At 40.8% G+C, this 27,738-nt stretch overlaps 1 protein-coding gene across 1 annotated transcript in view; it reads left to right on the top strand.

The window, feature by feature from the left end:
- Positions 1-17,763, top strand: part of antxr1c (ANTXR cell adhesion molecule 1c) — a 33,890-nt gene extending 16,127 nt beyond the window's left edge. The window contains exons 12-18 of the mRNA XM_082152134.1: positions 2,125-2,203; positions 3,979-4,074; positions 4,359-4,397; positions 7,531-7,629; positions 9,448-9,612; positions 9,720-9,800; positions 14,120-17,763. Of these exons, the coding sequence (XP_082008260.1) occupies positions 2,125-2,203; positions 3,979-4,074; positions 4,359-4,397; positions 7,531-7,629; positions 9,448-9,612; positions 9,720-9,800; positions 14,120-14,395 (835 nt within the window). The 3' untranslated portion in view covers positions 14,396-17,763. The remainder of the gene's footprint in view (positions 1-2,124; positions 2,204-3,978; positions 4,075-4,358; positions 4,398-7,530; positions 7,630-9,447; positions 9,613-9,719; positions 9,801-14,119) is intronic.
- The last annotated feature ends 9,975 nt before the right edge of the window (positions 17,764-27,738 follow it).

Raw genomic sequence — 27,738 nt, forward strand, 5'->3', positions numbered from 1 at the left:
GCAGAACATCTACTGGACAAACCGGATTCTTTATGTACACAATAATAATCTTTTACATTGAAATCCTTTTATTTTAAATATTTGGCATGTTTGTGTGCTGCTGTGCGTCCCTGTGTGTTTAATAAGTGTACGTGCGTTGTGAACCCGCCTATAGGCGCACATTACTAACACGCTCTTTAAATAACCAAAAAAATATTGCGCCATTGACTTTAGACCAGGTTTCAGTTGATCAATGGCTCAGTCTATTTCTGTTCCTCAAAATAGCAATGCTCCAACAATGCGCCTGAACACACCTCGTTCTCAGACCAGCAGCACATGGGCGCAAATGCATTTGCTATTTAAACAACGTTGCGCAGGACGTGAAAATGAAAACTGCGTCGGGCTGAAACTAGCAAAAAACACTTGCGTCGCGCTTGGCGCTGCATTGTGCCGGGTGTAAGATAGGGCCCTAAGTCTCATACTGTCATGTTCCCTTTAGCTCTAAATACTTTGCATGTAGTGAACTGTGCTAATCCCAAATCGCCAGTCCATTTCTTTTCTCTTCTCGCACTCATCTTGTCTTCTTTCCCATCCTACCTCAAACCGTCATCCCACCTTCCTCGCATACATGCCGGACCGTCCCACAACATCTTTAAAGAATGACACTTTCACACTCGAGCTTTTGGTGCGGACTGGGTCCATTTGACATCAAAGTTCAGTGTGAAAGTACTCAGGTTTGCACCAAGTAATTGAACAGTGTGAAAAAAAACACCTAAACTTTACTTTCAAGGCCCCGATATACTTCAAGTGGAATCGAAGAACAAACTGGTGCAACGTCGTTTCGAACTAAATCAGGCCAAAATTGATGCGTTTGGAGTTTCCAGAAAAGTTCGCTCTTGCTGGTAAACGCCTTCGAACTACCATTGGTTCATGGCGATGACCTAATAGGTGGGTGTGGCTCTGAGGCTCCGCCTTCTTTGACGTGGAAATCCTCTCCGGTTAATTTCTCCTGTTCAGTCCGTCGAGGTCGAACGCCACTAAAAACATGAACACACTGGAGAGCCGCTTTATAGTAGAAATTGAAGTTGTAATTCTAATTGAAAGTGACACTGACACTGTTTTTTCATGTTTAATATTGTAAAACGGCTTGCTTTAAAGCAATACACTGAATAAAGTGCTATTTAAATAAACGTGACTTGACTGGAGAGCTGAATTTCAGAGCTCATCAGATGCTTTCTTAAAGAAATAGTTCATCATTTACTCACCCTCAAGTTGTTTCAAACCTGAATGAATGTCTTTCTTCTGCTGAACACAAAAGAAGATATTTTGAAGAATGTGGCTAACCAGAGAGTTGATGGACCCCATTAACATTCATTGTAATTTCTTTCTATGGAAGTCAATGGGGTCCATCAGCCGTTTGGTTACCCATATTCTTCAAAATATCTTAATTTATGTTCAGCAGAAGAAAGAAATTCATACAGGTTTAAAACAACTTGAGGGTGAGAAATTTTTTAATTTTTTAATGGACTTAATGGCCTTTAACTGCTGTTTTCTCACCGTTGTCATTTTGTTGTTGAGAGTAATGCGTGCAGCACATATTTACATATTCATCTAAACATCAAACTTTTAAACGAAGAGAATTTCAGTAATAATTGTCTGGCCAAAATCCGGCTGTTTATCAGTGTTTTTGCACAGAGGAATGTGAACCTAAGCTAAAGTAGATGCTCTTCATCAGGGAGAAATGACTTTATCTGTCAGAAGAGCAGACTTAACCTCTGTCTGTTCAGACACAAACCTCGGCGGGAATGCTGAACATTTGGAATGCTGTTTTTATCAAATGTTTGAGACACTAGACAGCTGACTACAACAAAAGTTAACCAGCACACCCTCCAAAGCGCTGTAAGGGTGCCAATTATGGTCTGGAAGGCATTTCACACAAAACTAAAGATCTGCAAATACATCTCAAAAATGTCACAAAAATGTTGTCTTTGGCACACATGTCTGATGTCTCTCTAAATCCTGTTGGTCTTGTGTGTTTTTTCTTTCTACTTTTATGGACACTTCTGTGCAACGTTAAAGGGTTTTCCAGCTTTCGAAGTGACAAATATGGGTATGAAAATGTATGTTTTGGTCTTTGCGCTCCAGGGTGGTGTACCTGCAAGTCAGCATGAACGAGGGTCTGTCGTTTATCACCAGCTCTGTGCACATTACCACAACAGAGTGTGTAAGTCTGACTGCAAACACACCAACACAACAGCACATCCAGACAAACTACAATCTACTAAATGGAAATTCATTTTGAGATTTGCTTAAGATTACAAATAAAAGTGCTAATAAATGATTAGTTATAAAATATTAGTATTAAATGGTGGCTAAAACGTATTTTTAATGTAAAAGAAATAAGTACACAATTAAATAGCTGTCAATGTTGATTGATACTGATTCATTGTCTTTGTATTGGCTGATATCTGTATGTTGTGCATCCCTAGTTTACTTTATTAATAACAATTCCTCCAAACCTCTCATCTAATCAGAATTTATAACCTTTTTTGTTCTAATAGGTCCATTTATACTCTCATGATCCCTTTAGCTCTTCACATAATAAATTATCTTCTTTAAATGTTGTGAACTGTCCCAAACCCAAATCACCTCATACAATTATGACATTAGTGAATGTTTTTGGGTGTTTTAGGGTCTGAACTCCCTGAAACGCCTCCAATGTAGTCTTCAGTTTTCTTCCGGGAACGAACACGTCACAATATTCCTCATTTAAATAACGAATATGCAGAATAAAGGGGCGGGGCCTGGTTGAGTTAGTTAGTAGTGTGTTAAACTGGCGGTTATGGTAAGGGGCGGGACATTCCCAAACACATTTGAAGCGCTTGACCAATCACAACACACTGATCCAGCCGACCAATCAGAGCACAGTGTGCTTTTCAGAAGGAGGGGCTTCATAGAGACAGGAACTAAACAGAGCGTTACTGACAGACTGGGAAGAGAGGAGTTGTAACAATGGAGTATTTAGGAAAAAACATTTTTTTAAGCATTCAAGCATTCTAGTAGAGCCAAAAAACTAAATCAAGACTTTGTAAAAGTGTATAATAGGTCCCCTTTAATTAAATCTAAATATAGCTATTATATATGATCATAATTATGTTGCATTGTAATCATTGGAAAGTTTATGTAGAATTAATGGGTGGTCTTTTACGTCGTAACCCCTTATTTTTATTGTATTCTCCCCTCCTCACGTTCAGGTCGTCCCCCATCATCATCTTCTCTTCACAACACACACCATCCCCCCAATAACACACAGATCAAGGGCCAAACCGCAGGGGTTCAGCACGTCCCCAGACAAGAGCCCCAAAAAGATCCTGTCTCTGACTCTCACTGAGCGGGCTTCTTGCCCACAACCACAAAAATAACTTTTCATGAAGCATTTCTTCTCTAAATGCCTAAAAAAAGAAAAAAGAAGCAGTGTGCTCTTCCCATTCTTTACCCATGACATACTTTTTAACAGTGAGATTACTCAGTTTATGGTAGTCACAGCTTGTCTTTTGATGAAAATGTTCTGTAGATATAGTTAATATTTCGTCATGGTCATATATTTGATGCCATTTTACATTTTACTGACAAAAATGACATCAATTGTCATGGAATGTTCATTAATTTTACACCATGTTACTGTCAGAAATGACTTGTAATTTTTTAATAATATTTAAACATTTCTTCATGTTATTTTCATTCATTAACCATTTTACTGACAATTATTTATTTTTTTTGAATAATATTTAAACCAAAATTTTTGTCAACAACATATCATTAGTGAAATTCATTGACAAAATTAAAACATTGGTTCTTCTTGAAGTAACAAAGTATAAATCCCAAATAACAATATGGCAATATTTTTTTTTGTTAGTGAAGTGAAGTATAAAAATGGTTGCCTATCCTTATCCTTCTCTTTCTCAACCTCTCCCACGTTCTCTGTGTTTTCCTTTGCAGTTTGATGGGACGATCCTGCTGATCACCCTGCTGGTGTTGTTTCTATTATTGGCTCTGTTGTTCATGTGGTGGTTCTGGCCGCTTTGCTGCACCGTAGTAAGTCATCGCCTCATTTACCATTTTAAATATCAGCCTTCATACAGTACGTTCTCACGACACATCTTCCAGTATTTTTAAATCTGGGAGCCAAGGCCTATGGATTTGCGGTAAAGACTGAAGTTGAGTGATTTAAGGTGGAAAATTGGTCAATTCATCTCAAATGAGCACACACTGTATAACCAGAGGTCATGATTTAACATGATATTCTATGTTATGCATCACTTGTGTTTTTGGTTTTGTGACTTGACTATTTCACACAACATCTGTGTGTCTTTCCACAGGTGATCAAAGAGCCTCCACCTCCTCCACCGCCAGAGCCAGTGAGTTATACTTACACCTCAGTTTATCTGATACAGAAGGATTAAATGTCACAGACAGGGGCTTTGCTAAATATCTATGGGTCCTCTAGTGGGCCATACCAGAGATCTCAAGGGTGTTAGGGCGTCCGTGTAAAAGTTCAGATATTTATTTATATTTACAATCTTATAAATGTATACGATTACACTTTATTTTAAGGTGTCATTGTTACAGTGTAATTATATATTTAAGTACTGAGTAATATTAAGCAGCTACATGTACTTACTATAGGGTTAGGGTTAGTTGCATGTAATTATGCATAATGTACTATTACTATGGTAAGTACATGTAACATATGTAACAAGGACACTGTAAAATAAAATGTTACCCATATATACTATATAAAAAAAATATACAGTGTCTCAAATAATAACAATTGTAATTAATTTCATTATTATTATTAATTATCAATGGTTATTACTATTATTATTAGTAGTAGTAGTAGCGGTAAGTCAAATTAAAATTATTTTTAAAAAATCCCAATTTGACTTTATTATAAGGGGCTTTCGCACCGGAGGAACCTTTTCATAGTTCCTAGAACTATTGGAGGAAGTTCCCGTTTTTTGGCGGGTGGCATCCTTTTTTTAGCAACTAATTTTCTCCTACTTCAGAGTCGGGTCTAAACCAGCACTATAGGAACTATCCGTGACGTTAGTGTTCGCTGATTGGCCGATCGCACGCGAGCACCCACCATTTTTAAAGAGACTGTGTAAACACACAGATTATAGCCTATATATTTACTCCACAAACTAACTCTACAAACATGGAAAACAGTGATAGATGAGCCTCTTAATCTTTACGCTGAGGAGAAAATCCAACGCAACTTTTGAGGGGACCAAGAGAAACATGATTATGTATTTCTGCTCAGCTAGCAGCACATTAACCATACAGTACACGCTAATACCTTTTCATATACTGTCTACTTTCTATGTATAACAGTTATATCTAATAACATATTAGACAGGTCCGCCGTGCCGTCAAAATAAAAGTCCCAACAATAATCGCGGCTTTAATCACTTCAGAGTTCCTACTGGCGGTGCGAATGCAACCAGGAAAACGTTCCTTGGGGAACCATTAGTTCTGGGGAAACCACCCTGGTGGATAGTTCCTATAACTAAGTTCCTATAACTATTCGGTGCAAAAGCCCCTAGGGTTTTATTTCATTTCAATTCATTTCATTATTTATTTATAGAGCACATTTAAAAATAACCCACGGTTGACCAAAGTGCTTAACAAAACAATATAGTCAAAGACAGAAGTTACAATCTATAAGATTACAGACACAAAGTTAAATAACACATTATATACATTACGATTCAAAATTGAATAATACATTAAAGATCCACATTAAGGAAATGTGTTTTAAGCTTCGATTTAAAAGTGGCAAGTGATGACACCATTCGGATCGATACTGGGAGGCTATCCTAGAGTTTGGGGCCTGCAATCACAAAAGCTCGGTCTCCTCGATGTTTTAACTTAGATCTACACACATAAAGCAATCCAAGACCTAAGTGACCTGGGGCCGTATTCACAAAGAATTTTAAGGCTAAAAGTAGCTCCTAACTGGCGAATTTAGGAGCAACTCCTAAAAATAATTGCCGTGTCACTTGTAACTTTAGGACTCCTAATTCACGAAGCATTTTAGCCCTAAAAGTAGCACCTAAGCCTGGGACAGCTTAAAAGAAGTCGAGAGGACTCCTAACTCACTAAGACCTATTCACAAACCACTTTTTGTGGCATTTCACGTCGCAATGTTTTGAAATGCGATTTTGCATTGTAGGCATAACTAGGGATGCAATAACGCCACCAACAACAACCAAAACTAGGCTACTCATTGCATGTAAACTAATTGTAACGTTTTATTGTGTATCAAATTAAAATGTTCTTCTCTTTGCAAACGTAGGCAGAGGCATATAGTGACAGATTAATTCAATAATGTTGCAAAGATATTGCATCAATCCATATGTTTCATTAGGCTACTAGGCTATATGTTTTGCCTTACTCTTTATTAATTTAGGCTATTTATTCAGTTATTCATCATCTTCCGTCCTTCGCACTACTTGTGTAGCGCACGCATTCTCAGACCTGTCACCTGTCACTCATCATCGTAGGGGAGCTGTTTGGAATCATTCCCGCGTTACAATCATCAGCCAATCAAGGTGGTCACTTCAGTCAAGCTCGTGCATGAGTAATGACGTCATCCATAGCAACGAAGACTCACTCTTAGTTTAGGAGTTGTCATTTTTCTTTACTAAGAGTAGGTCTGAAAGGCGATGTGAATAACTTTTAAGAGAAAACTCCTGGCTAAAATCTTTTAGTGCGATTTAGGAGTACTCCTAGTGGTAAGATAAAATGCTTTGTGAATACGTCCCCTGGAAGGGTTGTGAGAATGTATTAAATCAGATAAATACCCCTGTGCTAGGCTGTGTAACGATTTAAAAACTAAAACTACAATTTTGAACTCAATTCTCAGTTTGACCGGTATCCAGTGTAGTGAAGTTAAGATAGGAGTAATGTGATCGAAGTTTCAACTACCAGTCAACAGCCTGGCAGCGACATTATTCTGCTCTAATACATGACATTAATCAAAACTGATTTATTCTGTTGACAGCCATAGTTAGTACTTCATAGAAAGTACTTATTTTACACACATTTCTAATATATTTATTTTTAAAAGTAATGAGTCTTTATATAAAACACTTATAAAAAGCTTCTTGTTAGTATCTTCGTATAGCTAGCAACATAGTATAACTATGTTTTCAAATATGTCACTGTGGTTTAACTGTAATAAATAATGAGTAGCTTGTCTCCCGGAGAGCTACAGTTTCAAAGTATGTTTAAATGGATGTAAATTGGCCTTGTCTCATAATCTGTATTCGGTAGCAAATCCCATGTCAACATCTAAGCCACAGCAGGGTTAGAACAAGGAACTGAATTTTCTTAGTGTGAGATTCATGAAGAGACTTTAATGAAAAACATCAGATGACTGTGAGTATAACAACATCAACATGTGAAAAAAGCACTGGCAGTTTATTCCTGCGAGCAGATGTTTCGTACCTCTCGTGCTCGAGTACGTAACGTGTTTTTCCTCTTCAGGAGTCGGATGATGAGGACGGCATGCCAAAGAAGAAATGGCCCACAGTAGACGCCTCATATTATGGCGGACGAGGGGTTGGAGGAATTAAACGAATGGAGGTGGGCTTCCTCAAAATCGGAGAAAAATGTGTCATGTGATTATTAACACATTCATAGGAAGCTGTAAACTTTACTTAAGAAAGTGTAGTTTTTGGAAGAATAATCAGATGGGCATAAAGCTAATTTTTTGCCACACTTACCGGCCATACATCTTTTACATAAAGATACATATTTAAAGATTAAAGGCCCATTCACAACCAAGGACACAACTATAAAGATAACAATAAATATATAGTTCTTAAAATCGTTCTCAATATTAAAGAATAGCAGAGTTCACACCACAGATATAATGATAATGGCACAGAGGAACAATATCGTTGGAATCATATGTAGAACGATTTTATATAGAGATAAAAACAATGACAGCCAATCAGAATCAATCCTGCTGTAATGAGCTCGAGCGTTTAAAGTGACAGACAAGCACGCGCTTATAGTAAACAGAACAATATCGTCCGCTGGTGTGGACACTAATATACAGTTTAGATAACTTTAGGGTTATCTTTATAGTTATCGTTCTTGGTGTGAACGGGCCTTAATCCTTAATAAAGTTACAAAAGTTGTTCAGTCTACAGAAGTGAGTGATTGTTTATCTTTTGTCGTTTGATTAGCATTAAAAACACAGACAGCTGCAGGAATATTAGGCTGCTGTCACTTTAAGAGCTAATGCATGGATCCATTGAATATATTGTTACGCATGCATTTTATTTCTCAACTGTTTTCGTTCAGTTAAGACATAACTGACCATGTTTACAGGCGTACTTGCCAAGACCGGCCTTTTGACAATTTTGCTTGAGCATGTCTGCTCTAGCGCAAGAAGACGTGAAAGAGATCTCAATTCAGTATTCACATGGACTTCTGGACGTGCGCTTAGTAATGCGAGTAACGAATTGAGCTCCTTTTCACGTCTCCTTGAGTTTGAAAAGTCAAATTGGCAAGACTTAAACTTTGGTGCCGATGCAGCCGTCCCGAGCGACGTTCATGTTTGTTCACGTTCATGTTCTCACAACATTGCATTGTTAATATTCATAAAAATGTTACTGGCCAACTGGCGATTGACTCCGTTTCATATACTCGTCTACAAAAATTTTTACTCGCATTTGGCGCTTGGCGAGTGTTAATTTTAGGCCCTTTATATAGTTATTATAGATTTTAATGTGTTGCAAACTGAAAAGTTTTCACAAACTTTTTTAGTTTGCACAAAAATATGAAGCAGCACAACAGTATTTGTGATGATAATAATCATAAATGTTTCTTAAACATCAAATCATCCTATTAGAGTGATTTCTGAAGGATCATGTGACACTGAAGACTGGAGAAATGATGCTGAAAATTCAGCTTTTCATCACGGGAATAAATTACTTTGTACAATATATTCACATAGAAAACAGTTATTTGAAATAATAATAATATTTCACAATATTACAGTTTTTATTGTATTTTTGATCAAATAAATGCAGCCTTTGTGAGTTCTTTCAAAACCATTAGAAAATTTGAAGTATTACAAACTTTGACTAGTAGTCTATATAATTAAGAAGATAATACTAATTATACTAATAACCACTGGTGGTGGTTGAGGAGAGATTCCCTGATATGATTGTAGTACATATGAAAGCGCCTCATTCATTCATAATACTAATTATAAATAAAATAATATATAATAATACAAGCTGCTAAAAGTGACCTAGAAGTGAAACATCAAAGCATCTCAAAAGAAAGTTGCAAAAATAAAACGGAAACTGAAAGACACGCTTTTTGCATTTGCTGAAGATCTGTAACAAGTTTCAGAAGAAATGATGTAATGTGTGTGTGCTGGTCCAGGTTCGCTGGGGAGGGAAGGGCTCCACTGAGGAGGGAGCGAAGCTGGAAAAACCCAAAAACGCTGTTATAAAGATGCCTGAGCAGGAGTTTGAACCCTTTGAACCCAAACCCAGGAAATCAAACAGGAAGCAAGCTCAAGACAGGAAGTGGTATTCTCCCATTAGGGTAACAATGCTTTGTCATCCTCATCATTGTTTATTTTTGTGTCTGTTCAAAGCATGCTGTAAGCTTAATTAGATCCAGTGTTTTAACAGCACGTTTCTCCTGTCCAGGGTAAACTTGATGCGATCCTGGCTCTTTTCCGTCGTGGATATGATCAAGTGTCACTTATGAGGCCACAACCAGGAGATCATGTGAGTAACCAGGTCTAGATGATCAAAGAGTCTTGGCTTAGCATTAACGATGATGTCAATACACACTCCTTCAACAACAAACAGTCTCGACCAAAAGCTTTCAAGGCGTTTGGACCTCATAAATCCTTGTCCTGTGGGTTTTTTGACTCATTCCTCTTCGCCTTGGCCAGACGTTTCCTTACCTTTCATTTGTCGACCCAGACCATCAACGCCCCATCACAGAGGCCTGATGGGTGCCAAGACACATCATAGGCCCAGCTTGCCTCCTGCATCCAATCAGTAGCCATAAAAATGAAATGAAACACAAATTGGTACATTACTGCAATATTAAAGGCTAAATTTAACAAAAATTGCAAACATTTAAATTACACATAAGAATAGAATGTTAAAATATATAGAATTTAATTTATATATTTAATGAAATAAAAATTGAATAATACATTTTTAATGATATAAATGTGTTTCTACGCCAGTTCGTTTGTGGTGACTGTCATAGCTTGTTTCCATGATGGATTTATTCAAACATACAAGAACAGGTTAAGTAAGAATATAATGAATATGTAATATAGTGCATATATTTATCAAAATGCACCTCTCTAGAGTTATTTTTTCAAGCTTGCTATCAAGATGGTCATTTTGTCTGTGTACCTTTGTATAGTTTGTTTTCTCATTTTGTCTTCAAAACCGAAATTACCGAATTTAAATGGACTGTTTATTATTAACTCTTTCCCCGCCATTGATGGAAATTTCCATCATTTATGAGACGCTTCCCCATTATTGATTGAAATTTCTGGCTTTCTGTGTTTTCACTGTTATAAGGTAGGGGGCGCTATTACACATCTTCTGAAAGAGTACGTAATCTCTTGATCAAAACACAGTCGAAGAAAAGCAGAAACAAGCGATATCATATGTATGCAGATGCATATGTAAAATAACTTGTTTATCAACATTAAACAGCATATAAATCAAAACTGCATGTTACTGAATGAACTGTCGACCCAGGACGAGTGACAGGACTGTGAAGCTTTGAGTGTGTTGATGGACTCGATCTACTCCATCTGTGTTCTGATCATCGTTCTGAATCCCATCTAGACGTAGTCTTTGACAAACACACAATTTTCTCCGCTTTTTGCTCAAAATGTGTGTTTTTTTTATGAAACTTACTTTACATTCAAGTGTTGATTAAAAAAAGTATCGCATGAAGCTAGAATAAAACGGGTCTTTGTTTAAAAGCACAGGCTCTGTTCTTTCTTTCGATGTTCCACGCATGTTCAGATATTCATATTCAACTAAATATTCTGGGGGCCATGAAATCTTTGTGAAAATGATCAAAAACACTGGCGATGACTGGGTTTTTTTTTTTTTTTTTTTTTCGCTGACGGGGAAAGAGTTAAAAGAATAGTTTCATTGTTTTTCCATGTTTGAAGACAAAGACGAGAAAACAAATTATCCGAAGATACACGGGCCGTGTTTCCATCCAAAGTTGCGAGTTTAACTTGTGTGTAAAATTGGAATATCGCATAAAACATTTGCTAATAAAGCACCATTTCCATCCCGAGTGTTCAAGAGAACAAAATCGTCACTTCCTGGGAAATTGGTTGCCTGGAAATCGAGACCTAAATCTGAAAGATTAATGGTCTGGCGTCGACTAATGAAAATCGGCCAGCTCGAGGGGCGGCGCCAAGCATGCATTTGAAAATCTCACTGCACGCTATTGGATAACACTACGACCAATCACAACAAGGCCCATACGCTTAGCTGCCAGCGGAGCTAACTGGTAGATTAGACTCTTGCCGTATCCGGTCACAAAACAGCAAAAACACCCTTCTTGCAAAGGAACTATTCGAGCGCCGTCTTCTGTTCCTGTTTTAGATGAAAAGCCAAGTCTAACTCGTTCATTGTAGCGGCCAAAGCCGTTTCAAACAACTGGTGTTCATCCATAGCCATCTTGCAATGTTTACTAATGACTTCGACGTCACAGCGCTGTCGTCATCTCGCCTCTGGCCCGCCTATATCAGATACACCGATGTGATTGGTGCAGCTCGGATACAAGGTTATATTTAATGAGCGTCATTACTCGACACCAGAGTAACTCGCTGAGCAAATTCAACTTGGGCTCTCGCGAGAACTCTGGATTACCAGGGTAGGAAATTGGCGCAAAATATCTGTAATACAAATGGAAGTAGCTGTGGCTCTTTTAGCCTCCATCGTAAATGACTTGTATTTCAGAGCGCGTATACGAAACGCAATAAAAATTGTGTTCGGACGGATGCTGGTGTTTGGGAACACAATCATGTTAAACCAAATAATTGTGATGACAGACTTTGGCTCAGAACCACAAACCAACATTTGAGATGCTGTACGATGCAGTTGGTCCGCTGGATAGTCCAGTTATCCAATCACATCCTCAGGCTAAGTCACATGAGTTTTTTTGTTTTACATTATGGGTCGGTAAATGTTTCCATCGTGACTGGCTTTTCTGAGGTAAATGTAAAGTTACATGACGTCGTTTACAAGCTGTACAGTAACTGAGACCAGTTGACCGGTTAATATTCTGAGCATACACTGGTTCTCGTCAAGTTTTTGACCCAACTGGTTTCAATAGCCTCGAGCGAACGGTTGCATGATGCAGAGGAATGGTTTTCACCTCCTCGTCCTGTAATGGCATGGGTCTCTGCGGTTTGTGACGAGAGGGCTGAAAAATGCCCAGACCGACTCTTTTCTCTCTCTCGTTCTTTGGGAGTATGGAAAACAAATGAAACGGGCATCATTTCCTGTCTACAATTGCATTAAGAGGACATTAAATGAATCCAGCAGTGCCTCTACTGTGCATGAAGAACTCGCACCATCGCCATAAGTTGAAAACAAGGTCACGGCAATGCTTTTACGAGTTTCGCCCCCTCGCCCAATGCAATCTTTCTCTTTCTTAAACAAGCAGATTCCTGTCACTTTTCATCTTTCTGTGCTTCCCTCACAGGTTTTGGCTTTATCTAGTGTGGAAACAAGGTTTAATGTTGTTTCGATTGAATTCTTCTGGTTCGTTTCGGAGTGTGTGTGTGTGTGTGTGTGTGCATATGTTTGTCTGACGTCTATAGTGTATCATTATCTCTCCTCGGTCTGTTTTTCTCATTTGTGCCCTGGTTAAGCTCTCTTCCTCATGCCTCTGTCTTCAATCCCATAATGCACAGGGATCAGCTTTCCACTGGCTGTCCCAGAAGCTCTGACGTGAAACCTTGAAGTTTGCCTTTCGGTTTTGCACAGCACTCACTTTACACCCTCGCTCTGGTGGAGGTTTGAGGATGAGGTCATGTATAAAACGGCCACATCAAACATCTACGACGGTCTTGATTTATGACCCAGCTATAATTGCAGTTGTGTCAGGAGGTCATTTTCCTCTGGCATATTTGTTGCTTTGCCATGAGGGAAGGACTATTACAGCAAACATCCTTCAAAACACCTACTTCACCTGTCATTATGCAGCCTTAAAGAAGATTTGACGTTAAGGTCAACTCATTTTACTTTCATAATGTGACGTATAATGAAACAGAACAGTTGAGTTTATCCATCAGGAATTGATTGGAGGGTGAAAAGGTAAATAAGAAAAATGTATAAGGTTAACTGTTGATTTGTGCACAGTAAGATTTGGAATATTTATTAAGAACGCAAATGGGCAAATATTGAATAGTTTTATTGATATATTTAATATAGTTTTATACTTTTAGTTTTCAAATGTTAATTTTAGTTTAATTTTTTGCAATCTTTTTTTTTAATTTTTTTTTTATAGAAGTATATATATATATAGCTATTTATGTTGAATTATTTTTCTGTTTTAGTTCATATTAGTTTTTATTTATTTCCGGTTAATAATTTTAGATTAAACCTGAAATTAATAAAAAAAAAAAAAAAAAATTTTTATTTTTTTTTTTGTAAATGATAATAATCCTGATTTCATGTTGAATTTAATTATATAATCTATGTAAAGCATATTCAATATATATTTAGATATCTTTTTCTGTTTTTTTTTTTGTTGTGAAGTCCAGATTTAAAAAAAAATTTTTTAGAGAGAGAGGCTTTAGGGTTACGGAGGACTTTCCATGATGCATAATTTACAACTGTGGGTGATTTCATCTGTGGTTTTCACAGCGCTTCAGCCAGCTTGCGAGATCTTGTATGTGTGCAGTGTAGAGCCAAAGCAAGAACGCCTCCGATCTGGGTGTCATTCTGGAAAATAGGACGAAGCAATGCTTGCGTATTGGAAAGTGGCCACCTTCAACAGAGCGGATTACCTCACGTTGTTTCTCTTGTTGTTCTCTCCTCAGGGTCGATGTATCAACTTTACACGAGTGAAGGAGGAGGCGGCAGCGGCAGCGGCAGCTAAAGCTCGTCCACGAGCTCAAAGCCCACCTCCACCTCCACCAGACTATCAGCCGGTCCCCAGTCCAGTGTCCTCTCCTCCGAACAGCCCTCCTCCGAGAGGACCACCCCTGACCCAACCTCCACCGGGTCCACCGGGTCCCCCACCCGCCCGGGTCCCACCCGGACCCCCCTGTCCCCCGCCGTCACGGGCCCCGCCCAACCTCGACGGCAGACCATGAGAGAAAGATCCAGCCTCCAGTGCAATTCATCCCTACAGCCAAACTAAATGCTCCTCTCGCCAAAAAACGCACGTGGTATTTATCAGTCAGGTTCGATTAGGATGTGGTGTGTAGTTTGTTGCTGGACAGCAAAAAAAAAAAAAAAAAAGTAAGTAAGAAAAGCAAAAAGTCGTGACAAAAAATTCAACTACTGAGTTTTCCATACGCAGATTAAGAGGGACCGTTTTTAGCTTTAGAATGACTGAAGTGCTCCTTTTTATTGAGGCTGGACGAATCATCGTAATTATTCCCATTAAACCAAAAGTGGTTTAAAGCACATAATATGAATCCTATGAGCTTTCCATATCATGCCAAAAAATGACCAGAATAACCAGTATTAGATGCTATGTTATATTGTACAGCATCCTGTGCCTCTCCATTTAATTTAGTTTTTATTTTATTTTTTTATGTTGAGTCACGGATTTTACAGTTGTTGAGTTGCAGGTTCTCTCAGGTGAGTCTCTGACCCTGTGCGAAGGTCTGAGTCAATGTGGCCAAAGGGAAATATCATAGCCTGTCAAAATGTAAGATGAATGCAAGTGATGAATGTGGAAAAGGCATTTCTTTTACTGTAGTGTCGCAATTAATGTCTTATCCCGGGTTCAGACTACACAATATCAGCCCGATTTCGGCACAGTCCATTTGATGAACGGGTGTCGTGGTGATTGGTATACAGAAATGGGTGCCGGAACGCGAAAATCAAACGTTTCATTTCCAATAGTGTGTCATAGTGGACGAGAACTGATGCTGAGTCCGCAACGTCCCGACAGAAAGACTTAACATGGTTACATTTGTTTGGTCCTCCACAGTCCTTGTTCATTTAGGTAAATCACTAGTCTTCTTGATGACATCACTCAATCGCAAACGATAATTGAACGTGTGCTTCCCGTCACTGCCTGCAAAGTCATTGCCTATCAGTGACTATCGTAACAGACAAAAAATATTGTGTAGTCTGAACCCGGCATTAGCATGTCACGAGATCTTTGGTTTAGGTAAAATTGGTGTGCAGGATTTGTCTCAAATCACTCGGTTGCTGGAATTTTGACTGATTCTTGAAGGTGCAAAAGTATGTTTTCAACTCTATTCCAGATCTTAATCTGGGTGAATCTCATGAAAACATGTCCTGTGGCCGGTTGCATCAAATGCTACTTGTTAGACGTCTTCTTATTTTTTCTGTAGAATAAGACTGATTACTCCTTGGAAAACTGCTAGTTGGTCAGACTAGTTCTTAAGACACAGTCTTATAGTGGCTAAGTTTATGCAACTGGCCACTGGTCACATTTCAACACAAAATGAAAAATACATTTTTTCATTTTTTTGCATAAAGAAAATGAAACCTATTTTAAGGACCATTGAGCAGAGCTGCAAGATTAATGTACAAGATTTGTGATCTCGATTCAAACACCCACACGATCTCATTCCTAAATCACAACGTAACAAATATTAAACCTTCACACTGGAAGATTCAAATCTGTGTTTGCGCTGCCGCTGAGAGATGCATAGGTATGAAACAGCTTTATTAAACACTGATGTCTATGATTGCGATTAAAATAAAGCAAATCACCTTTTGAAAGCAACTTGATGCTTCAAATAACGATTGTATCGATTACATTGTTACACCAGTAGGTGGCGACAAATTACTAAAAAATGTATTTGTCATTGAATCATTCATTCAAGAGATTTGTAAAAACAAAACAAAAACCATGCTGATTTGTCCAGTAATGAAACAAGTGAATTATTTATGAGTGAGTCATTGAATCATTCACTCAACCCATTTTTTTATTAAACATTTTAAATAGACTGCAGCAATGAACATTAGTCAGATCCTCTAGTACATGTTATTTTGTTTAATTGTCTGTTCAGAATCGTGCAGCTCTACCATTAAGATCTGTTTTGCATTGTAACATTATTTTCATCACAATTAAGGATATATCACCCCACAATTCTCATTAGCATAATGCATCAAGATTTTTATAAATTAATAATAACATTTATTCTTTTTTTACATTATTTCCGGTGGTGATCTTCATTCGATTATCAGCATCTTAGTACAATATACAATACGGTTATGTAATGTTGCGTAATAAAAAAAGTATGAATCCTGCTAAAAACTCAAACTTGCATCATTAGTCAATTTTATTAGCAACGATGCAAGTTTCAGTTTATATTAAGTTTATATTAGACACACCTAATGATTCAGGTGTGCGAGGCACTATATTTTCTATGTAATAAATTTAAGAAATAAGTCATATTTGCTTTTTATTTATATCAGCATAAATTAAAGGAAGCACAACAAATATTACCATTATGTATAAATACTAAATAGAATTAAAATAATTTATCATTATAACATACAGTAGAGTAGTTTTATTTATTTTATTTTAATATTATTTGTTTTCATTACAGTAATGAGAAAAGGGCGGCATCCTAAATGGTCCTAAAGACAGGCTTCTTTTTCTCTAAGCAAACTAGTACATTTTCTTATTTTCCTGTGTTTTCTAATGATCAGGCATGTTCTTGGCAGGTTTCAAGTTTGTTCATTGTAAAGGTCGAAGCTCTAAGCGAATGCAAAGTCAGGTCAGTTCTTGTCATGTTTTCTGTATTCCGCAGCTGTACTGTACGTATGTTGATATTCATCATGTTTTCTTTGCATTTCATCGTCAAACATATTGCAACTGCAGGGCAGTTCACAGCATTTAATTTATTATCCCCATGCCTGAAGGAAGGTACTTGAATATGACAAGGTGTCCTCTGTTACAAGCAGGACACTGTGCATGAAACCAAAAAATATTAAAACGGAAAAAAAAATCACTTTGCCTCAGATAACAGCCAGTGCCTTCTGTGTGTTTCATTGTTTTTTAATTACCTTTCTTTTTTACGTCATTCAAGTATGATACAGTAGCACTGTTTATACTTTTTGTTTTAATGAAAAGATTGGTGCATGAATTTTGTTTTCCCCTTTTTGTCATTAAAAGTGAAACATTGTTCAGCTGTGAACAAGCTAAAACTTTCACCTCACCCTCATCGGTTCTTCATATTAGGTATAATGCGGTCCAGACCGAAGCTATTGATGCCGACAACTGCAGTTTGATGCTATAGGTTTGTGCTTTTGTTTGGATTTGTTTTGTTTTATTTGCTTGTGGCAATCATTTGAAACATTGTGATCTGTACTATTCCACACAAAAAAGTTGATACCAGAATTATAAATCACAATTATATTGTGTTATGATGTAATAAGTGTATTAACAACAATACTGATGCATCTATTGAAAGGCTCATAAAGTTTACTTTTTTCACAGTATTAATAAAGGTCGACTTTCAAGCTTTTACTGCATTTGTCTGGTTATTGGTTGGTCTACGTGTAAAAAGTGACGTGTAACGGCTCACAAGACCCTCCTTAGGATTGAATTAAGCACCTAAAGCTGCTTTTGTGGCCTTTGGAAATAGTTTGCTTTTGTAATGCAAGCTGCTCAGTTCAGTGACTTTGATGAAGTTGTACAAAGATCAAGTGTGTGTTTATATAGTCATGTGAAAAAGAAAAGACATCCTTTAGAACATAATAATAAAAAAAATCATCTGGTCATTAGCAGGTCTTAAAATGAGGTATACATCCTCAGATGAGCAACCACACATGACATATCACACTGTGTCATTATTTATTTAACAAAAATAAAGCCAAAAAGACTATTTGTTCACAAGACTTTTGAAAATTGTATCACGTAGCCTAGAGTTTTTGTTTTTAAACGATGTGAAAATCATCCTGCGTACTCATTCACATATAATATATTGATTCAAAATTTGTAAGACATGTTTTGTGTAAGAAAGCGTGAATCATCATGAATATTGATGTGTTTCACACCTGAGAAAGACAAAGATTCTCCCATAATGACCCTATCAGGTGAGACTGTGATGGAACCAGAACAAAGAATGAGGAGAGATTCAAAAATCTGTTGCCTGGAGGCCGTCATGATCAAGGAATCAGTTTGAGATGATCTGAGCTTTGTGACATGGTGTGTTATCCTGCTGGAAGTATCCATCAGAAGACTGTGATCATAAAGGGATGGACATGGTCAGCAACAATACTCAGGACGGCTGTGGTGTTTAAATGATGCTCAATTGGCACTAAGAGGCCCAAAGTGTGCCAAGAAAAAACATACCGACAAAACTGTAGCAAATGCGTGATGCTTTCATGACAAAATGGAGCAAAATCTCTGATTCCAGCATCTTTGTTGAATCTGTGCCATGAAGAATTAAGGCAGTTCTGAATGTAAAACGGGCTTCATCTTGGTACTAGCAAGTTTACATATAATATAAAATATATAAACCTCTCACTGATCCCTGTAGGTACAGAGGATCTACTTTGGGTCTCCCAGCATGGTCTGTACAAATCTTGTTCTTGTGGCTTTTAGATAATAATCCATGGGAAATGAAAAGTGAGCTAAGGGTGAATGTTAATCAAATAAGGGTTTTCCCTGATGGAAACATAATATAATGGGAGAATCAGGAGTAATATGAAGTAACCTGAACACATTTTTTGGATATATTGATGGTGTCTGTCTTTTATCATGTTAAAAATCTGCCTGTTTTATGGTGGGATCAAATTGGCCCTAACTGGATTTTATACGATTCATTTTATAATTTATAAAATCATTAAATCCAATCATTCAATTTATACAAAAAAAAAAAAAAGCAGGTCAAAACAACAGCAATTCTCATGTAATTGAGATTTAGTATAAACTTGATTCTCATTAATACTTTCCAAAATATGAATTTAATGAATTTTTGTTTTTTAAACATAGTTTTTACAATAAAATGTGAATATTATAAACAGCATTGTAACTTTTTAAAAACTTTAAAACAAAAGAAGTGTGGAAAAATAAAACATTTAACCAGTGTTATTTCATTGTTACTATTATAGTTTTTGTTAATATTTTGAATTAGATTCTTATATTTTCATTTATTTTATATATTTATATATATTTTAAATATGAGGAACAAAAGACTAAACGTGGTTAAGGTATTTATCTGGGAAAAAATATTTGGCAAAAAAGGCAGACTATAATTACAGGTTTTATTTTACAATGCAAAACAATAACGCATAGAAAAAAACAAAAAGCTGACAGGAAAAAGCATACACTGACAACACCATAATCACTTATTAATATTTGGTTGGTTCTCTCGTTTTTGCATGTGTTCATAATTTCTTTGTATGACAGCCAAAAATTGTCTACACAATTTGTCATGTTTCATTGCGTTACACAACTACGCAATGTACTTACAAAATCTTTAACAAAAAGTTTTGAATAAAGGGTGAAAATGTCAATTTTCCTTGACCAGACATGACTTTTGGCCACTAGTTTAAAATTAAGTTTATTTTGTTTTAGTTATTTTAGTAGGCTACTTCAACTTAAACTAAATGAAATATATATATATATATATATATATATATATCATAAGGGCAGATGGTGGAGGCATCAATCTGCTACACATGAAGGACTGAGGGAAGTCAACCCTCTGTAGGAAGAGGGTGAACAATGGGAGGTATTTTCTGCTGTGGAATTATGGGAACACAAGGAATGAGGTGGAGCAGATCACATGTGCTGTGTAGGCAGACGGGATCTCAGACGGCACAGGTGGGAGAACAGCCGGATTTAAGGATGAAGAATGAGAGAACAAGGAATGACTACAGAAAAGAAAACAGAGCACTGCTATTATAAATAAATATATATATATATATGTATATATATATATATATATATATATATGTATATGTATATATATATATATATATATATATATATATATATATATATATATATATATATATATAGGCTGGACGACATGACTTTGATTTGACAGACTATAAGTAAATTTTGTGACCATAGACAACCTTGATGTTGATAAAAAGCCCCATTACAGGAACAGCTGTGCCAATCCTTTTTACATTTACATTTACATTTATTCATTTAGCTGACGCTTTTATACAAAGCGACTTACAATTGCTATATATGTCAGAGGTCGCACGCCTCTGGAGCAACTAGGGATTAAGTGTCTTGCTCAGGGACACATTGGTGTCTCACAGTGGATTCGAACCCGGGTCTCTCACACCAAAGGCATGTGTCTTATCCATTGCGCCACACCCACACCCTTTTTCACCTCTCATTTGCTGAATAAGATAATATGTGTGAAAGTTTGTTCTTTCTGCATGACTTTAGCGTGTCTGATAAAGGCTTTGAGGTTTTGGCATTGCAACAAACATCAAGCCATTCCCACACATTTCTTGAAATCCTATAATGGTGCGTCATTCATTCTAAAGTCCAGTGATTTATGAGCTCTGTGTGTTACACTGAAGCTTTGCCCTTGATGCAAAACTGGAAACAATTAAATACTCGTTATTAGAAAAGGAAAACTGAAGGATAGCACAGCCATTTCAAACAGGACCACAGAGAATATGAGCTTTAAGTAACACTCACACACAATAGGAAGCCGTTATTTTTTCCGGTTGCCGAATCTGAGGCCTCTTGGCTGTTTACACAACACCGTTTTCAACTAAAAACGTAAAACTTTTTATGCGTTTTGTCCGTTTATTTACACGACAACGGCGTTCTCTTACGAGAGGTACTCTCGTACTGCGTAAATCTTACGCTAGGGGAAAATCTCTTTTCCGCGAGATACTGAAGCCAAAAAATTATCCTTAATTTTGAAATAATGTAAAACGCGTTGCGGCAGCATGCAGACACAGGCGAGACGGCTTGTGCGCCTATTGGCTGCCCTGCGGCAACTGCAGCAGCCTATCGATAAGGCCCACTCGTGACGTCAGCTCCAATGGGGGCGCTTCGCGCCCAATACGTCACGTCCCGCCAGAATGGGCGTGGTCTAGGGCTATAAACATAGCTTCGAGAGGCTAGCTCACTGATTTTTCATCTCTTCAGCGAAGCTCTCGCATCGCTGGATCCGGAGAGAAGCCGCGCCGTCTGAAAAAGCCTTTCAGCGGGACGAGTCGACACTCTGAAGCCGCTGGCCGCGCCGCCTTCAGTCGCCTTCCTGCTGCGCTATCCGGCGTTATATCCTTTCTCTGCTACTGTGTTTTGTGTATGTGTGTGTGCTCGCCGCCGCGACACACACTCTCATTGCACTAAAAGAGCCGGGCGTCTTTTTCAAGACGCCCCTTTCCTGAGGATCACGCAGCTCTCGCGCTCGCGCTCGCTGACGGCGACCGCCCTCACTGCGAGCCAGTTACTGCCTGGTGACTCTGAGGACTCACCTGGCATCCTTCTCCGAGACTGCTCCTCCGCCCCCCCCCAACCCGCAAAGCTCGCCGGTGCGCCCGCTTGCCTTGCCTGCTTGGGGGATGATACCTGCTCTCCCTCTGTTCGAGCCGCGCAAACCGCGCCGTTCACAGGGGATGTCAGGAGCGGACGGTCACGGGGCTAGCTTTCTCTCTCCCTCTGTTCGAGCCGCGCAAACTGCGCCGTTCACAAGGGAGGCTGGAAGCGGACGATCGGGGTTAGTTTTTCTTTACGTTACAAGAAAGCTACCCTGCCCTTGCGCCCCATTCACGCGTCACTCACCGGCGAAAAGACAACTCAGTTCCCTGATTAGGCGACTGGAAACATCAATATTGCAGCAAACGAGCCTGTTGTAACACGCACGCTTGCAAGCAAACGCCGAAGAAAACATGTTGACGCTCTCTTATATGCTCATGCATCTATACACCTTTGTGTTCCCCCCCTGTGGCTCAGTGGCGGAATCTTAGGTTTTTCACACGAGGGACCGGGGTTCGAATCCCGGTCTAACGGCAGATATATTATGCCGCCAATGCTTCGCTCTGTCAGTTCCCTGAAAGGCGACTGCAGATGTGCATTTTGCAGCCAACGAGCGCGCTGTACAACCCGCTCGCCTGCACCCAAACACCGTTTCTATGGTTCCCGTGCGTCACTGGCGAAAGGAGAAAAGGGTGTTTTTAGCCCCGCTGCGGCCGGGCCGACCTCCACTCCTGACACATTTCTCATTCCCCTCTTAAGTTCAGGTGACTGGAAATGTCAATATTGCAGTGAGCCAGCCTGTTGTTTTGCACGCACGCCTGCAAACAAACGCCAGCATGTTGACGCTCTTTGATAATACTCGCGCTACTGAATGTCTATGTGTCTTCTTCTGTGGTCCAGTGGTAGATCGTCAGATTTTCACGCGAGAGACCCGCGATCGAATCCCGGGTCTACCGGCAAAACACACTTTTTGCCGTCAATTCTCGCTCTGGCAGTTCCCTGAAAAGGCGACTGCAGATGTGTATTTTGCAGCCAACGAGCGCGTGGTACAACCCGTTCGCCTGCACCCAAACTCTGTTTCTATGGTTTCCGCCTCTGAAGTTCAGACGACTGGAAATGTCAATATTGCAGTGAACAAGCCTGCTGTAATACACGCACGCCTGCAAACAAACGCCAGCATGTTGACGCTTTCTGTTTCTATGGCAACTTCTCGCTCGTTCAGTTCCAGTAAATGCGACTGTTCCAGTGTATTCTGCAGTAAACAAGTCGGCGAAATAGCCCGCTTGCCTGCACACAAACGCCGCTTTTACGGCTACCCAGATAAATCCCATAAGAGTGTATTTTCTGGTGTCCCGGCCACGGCCGATGGTGTTACGAATGTAGACGAAATTCCTACACACAAACACAGCCCGTCACACAGGGCTCGCGCACATGAAATCGACCCAGGTCGATTGCGCATTAAACGTGGTAAATGTGCCCACTGCCCAGTGCCCACAAACACTACGTTCCGCATATCTCAAGGTTTCTGTAAAAACAAAACCAACGTGCATTCGCTCTGCTCAGGCGGACAATGCTCTCAGTGTTGTAAATGTGCCCGCTATCCCGCGCCCACGTTCACACATAGACATGACAGGTCCTACGGGACTCGCCCAGCCCTCCCCTCTCGGTTGACCACCGCAAAGGAGTCGAGCGCGGGCAATCTGCCCGCTGTTATCAGCGCGCCCCCTGCCTCGAAGCGCGACGCTTATGTTACAGCACACCGAAGCCCCTCTGTCGCTGAGCGACCAGAGCGCGCTCCGCATTCAGCCCCTAGCCATTCGTGCAGATGCATGGGCAAGGCTACCCGGGGGTTTTGAAGTGGGTGCTAGACATTATAGAAAGAGGCTATTCGCTACAGTTTCGCCGACGCCCTCGCCGTTATGTGACGCGCGTCGAAGCTACGGTAAAAACAGAAGTAGCACCACCTACTTCGAGCCGAAATTTTGAAACTGTTGAGCAAAGGGGCCATAGAGCCTTTATCTCAAGCTCAGAGTGAAGGAGGGCTATACAGCAGATACTTCCTGGTACTGAAAAAAGACGGGGGTCTCAGACCCATACTAGATCTAAGGCAACTGAACAGAGTGCTTGCGAAGCAACAGTTCGGAATGCTCACGACCAGAAAAACCCTCACGCACATTCGCCGAGGAGATTGGTTTGTGTCAATAGATCTGAAAGACGCATATTTTCAAATACAAATAGCGTCACGTCACAGGCGACGTTTGAGATTCGCCTTCGAGGGCCAGGCATATCAGTGCTCAGTCCTACCGTTCGGCTTGTCTCTAGCCGCTCGCACCCCTCAGACTACAGGGCATGCGAGTATTGAACTACTTGGACGATTGGGTGATTCTAGCTCAATCTCACTCGGTGCTCATAGAGCACAGGACCATTTTGCTCGATCACCTCGAGAATCTGGGTCAATTGGGCGAAGAGTTCTCTGTCTCCCAGACAGATAATATCTTTTCTGGGCACAGAACTGGACTCGCTGTCTATGATAGCGCGACTGTCACCAGAGCGCGTACTAGACATTCAGCGCGCAGCGAGCTCTTTCCGCTGCGGCGCATCTGTCCCGCTCAAGAAATTTCAGAGGATGCTAGGTCTCATGGCCTCAGCATCATCAGTACTTCAGTTGGGCTTGCTTCGCATGCGCCCGCTACAGTTCTGGCTGAAAGCGCGAGTACCGCGCCGAGCGTGGGCTTCCGGTCTGCTTCGTCTCAAGGTCAATCAGAAATGCATCGCAGCTCTGAAACCTGGGAAAGCAAACGACTTGTACCAATCAGGTGTTAGCCTGGGGACTTCCTCGAGTGTGAAGGTAGTGTCTACGGACGCCTCCACCTTGGGATGGGGAGCACTGCTCAAGGGCAGACCGTTCTTCGGCCAATGGTCAGAACGGGAGAAGCTTCTACACATAAACTGCCTCGAAATGTTGGCAGTAGACAACGCACTGACGCGTTTTTGTCCCTAAATACGAGGACACCACGTCCTGGTCCGCTCGGACAACATGTCAGTGGTGTCCTACATAAATCGCCAGGGCGGCCTCAGGTCCCGAAACCTGCACAGGCTGACAGAACGCCTCCTGGTGTGGGCTCAGCGCAACCTGCTCTCACCGAGAGCAGCGCATGTGCCAGGGCTCCTGAACGTAGGACCGGACAGACTGTCCAGAAACAATGTTCCGACAGGCGAATGGCCTCTACACCCACAGACAGTCCAGCTGCTGTGGAAGAAATTCGGCAGAGCGGAAGTAGACCTGTTCGCGTCTCAAGAAAACGCTCACTGTCTGGAATTTTTCTCCAAGAGCAGGGACGCGCTGGCTCACGTATGGCCCCGCCGCCCGCTCTATGCCTTTCCTCCCGTCTTTCTCCTGCCTCAGGTGATAGAACGGATCAGAGAAGGATGCTCAGTGCTACTCGTAGCGCCGTTCTGGAAAAACCAACCCTGGTTCCCAGTTCTGATGCAGCTAGCAAGCACTGCCCCATGGCCAGTGCCAGTGAGGAGGGACCTCCTCTCTCAGGCCAAGGGCTCGTTTTGGCATCCGCGCCCAGAGCTGTGGTCCCTTCATGTTTGGGCCATCAACGGGTACCCGCTGACCTCCCCAAGCGGAGTGTTAAACACGATCACGCAGGCTAGAGCTCCGTCTATGCGACGTCTCTATTCCTCGAAATGGTCAGTGTTCTCCAGCTGATGCACAGCTCGTGGCGTGTCGCCCCTAGACTGTGGGGTGACGGAGGTTCTCTCCTTCCTACAAGAGCTGTTGGACAAGGGCAGGACCCCTTCCACGCTCAAAGTGTATGTGGCGGCCATAGCAGCGTTCTCAAAAACAACGCTGGGTCAGTCAGTAGGAAGGAACGATTTAGTCATCGTCTTCCTTAGAGGAGCTAAGAGACTGAATCCTCCCAGGCCTCCCTCAGTCCCTGTATGGAACCTTTCTACAGTGCTGGAAGCCATGAAAGGTGACGCATTCGAGCCTTTACAGACGATTGATCTTAAACACCTGTCTTTCAAGACAGTGTTTCTTCTGGCTCTCGCTTCAGTGAAGCGCACAGGGGACTTACACGCGCTCTCAGTAAGCGCGACGTGTATGGAGTTTGGGCCTAATGACTCAAGAGTTATACTCAAACCTAAGCACGGTTATGTTCCAAAATCCCTCAACACACCGTTTAGGGCGCAGGTCATTCCCTGTCAGCCTTACCGGTCTCTGACGAGGAAGGAGACGCAAGCTTCCTTTGCCCAGTCAGAGCATTAAGAGCTTATGTGTCTCGCACGTCTGTTTTCAGACAGACAGAGCAGCTCTTTGTTTTCACTCTACGGACGTTCTAAGGGACTTGCCGTGTCGAAACAGAGCCTATCCAGTTGGATAGTTGATGCTATAGCGCTGGCTTATACCTCTAAGGGCTTACAGTGCCCATTTGGAGTCAGAGCACACTCCACGAGAGGCGTGGCCTCGTCGTGGGCTTGGTCTAGTGGGATTGCCTTGCAAGATATCTGTATGGCGGCAGGCTGGGCCTCCCCGTCTACATTTATAAGGTTTTATAACCTAGAGGTTCCCGCCTTGCAGGCTAAGCTGCTTTCGGTCTAAAATCGGTACTGTCTGCCCTGATGTGTTCGGGCCAGAATACTGAAACTGCTTGAGCAAATGCTCGCTGTTGGATCGCGCAGCTCTATGGGCAGTGTGTAAGACCCACTATATTCGTCAGTCCAGGCCGGGGGTCGCCCTGACTGTACGACACATCATCAGTATAACTGCTCCTTATAAGATGTTATATTATTACAGGAATGATGCTATTCTAGCCACTCTTTCCTGGGCTCTCTGTGAGTCCATTATGATCATGTACTATATGAGCCCGGGCACTTGCCCTTGGGACTTTGGTGCTGGATCTTAGCATGCACGGCGTTTTACACTGTTTCCCCTAGCGTAAGATTTACGCAGTACGAGAGTACCTCTCGTAAGAGAACGTACTCGGTTACTAACGTAACCTCGGTTCTCTCTAGAGAGGAAACGAGTACTGCGTATCTTGCCGTGCCTGCACACGCTCTGGTTCGCTTCGGCGATGAAAAACCAGTGAGCTAGCCTCTCGAAGCTATGTTTATAGCCCTAGACCACGCCCATTCTGGCGGGACGTGACGTATTGGGCGCGAAGCGCCCCCATTGGAGCTGACGTCACGAGTGGGCCTTATCGATAGGCTGCTGCAGTTGCCGCAGGGCAGCCAATAGGCGCACAAGCCGTCTCGCCTGTGTCTGCATGCTGCCGCAACGCGTTTTACATTATTTCAAAATTAAGGATAATTTTTTGGCTTCAGTATCTCGCGGAAAAGAGATTTTCCCCTAGCGTAAGATTTACGCAGTACTCGTTTCCTCTCTAGAGAGAACCGAGGTTACGTTAGTAACCGAGTACGTTTTTTGGGGTGCCTGAAGGGTTTCAAAGTGCAAGTTTTTAAAAACGGTCTCAGTGTAAACAGCAAAAACGCGACTCTCTGAAGACGATGACGTCACGCACGCTGTGTTGCCAATTTAGCGACTTTGTCACTATTTTTAGCGACTTTTCAGACGCCTTTAGCGACATTTCTTCGGCACATTATAATTTTATTTTTTTTCTTCGGCACATGCGTATTACGAGTTCAATCTAAAGTGTTTCCTGTTTCATCTCCATAATGGCCTGGCAGCAGAATACAGCGTATTTACTTTAGTCGTTTTCGCGGATCCGTGTGAATGGGGATCGTTTTGACAATGATGTCGTGTGTACGCGGAAAACTCTAAAAAAGTAAAAACGTCTCCGTTTTAAGCATATCGTCGTCGTGTACCCTTAGACGCCATATATAAGGGGACACACTTTGTCTCTCTCTCTCTCTCTCTCTCTCTCTCTCTCTCTCTCTCTCTCTCTCTCTCTCTCTCTCCTCCTGCATCTGTGGTCACACACAACAGCCCGAACTGTAAATCCCCCCTGTCTTTGTTTATGCACAGCCTGACCGCGTCCACCGACACTCAGTGATATTTTCTGCTCAAAA

This window comes from Leuciscus leuciscus (assembly GCF_965113295.1).
Source record: "Leuciscus leuciscus genome assembly, chromosome: 21".
NCBI lineage: Eukaryota > Metazoa > Chordata > Actinopteri > Cypriniformes > Leuciscidae > Leuciscus > Leuciscus leuciscus.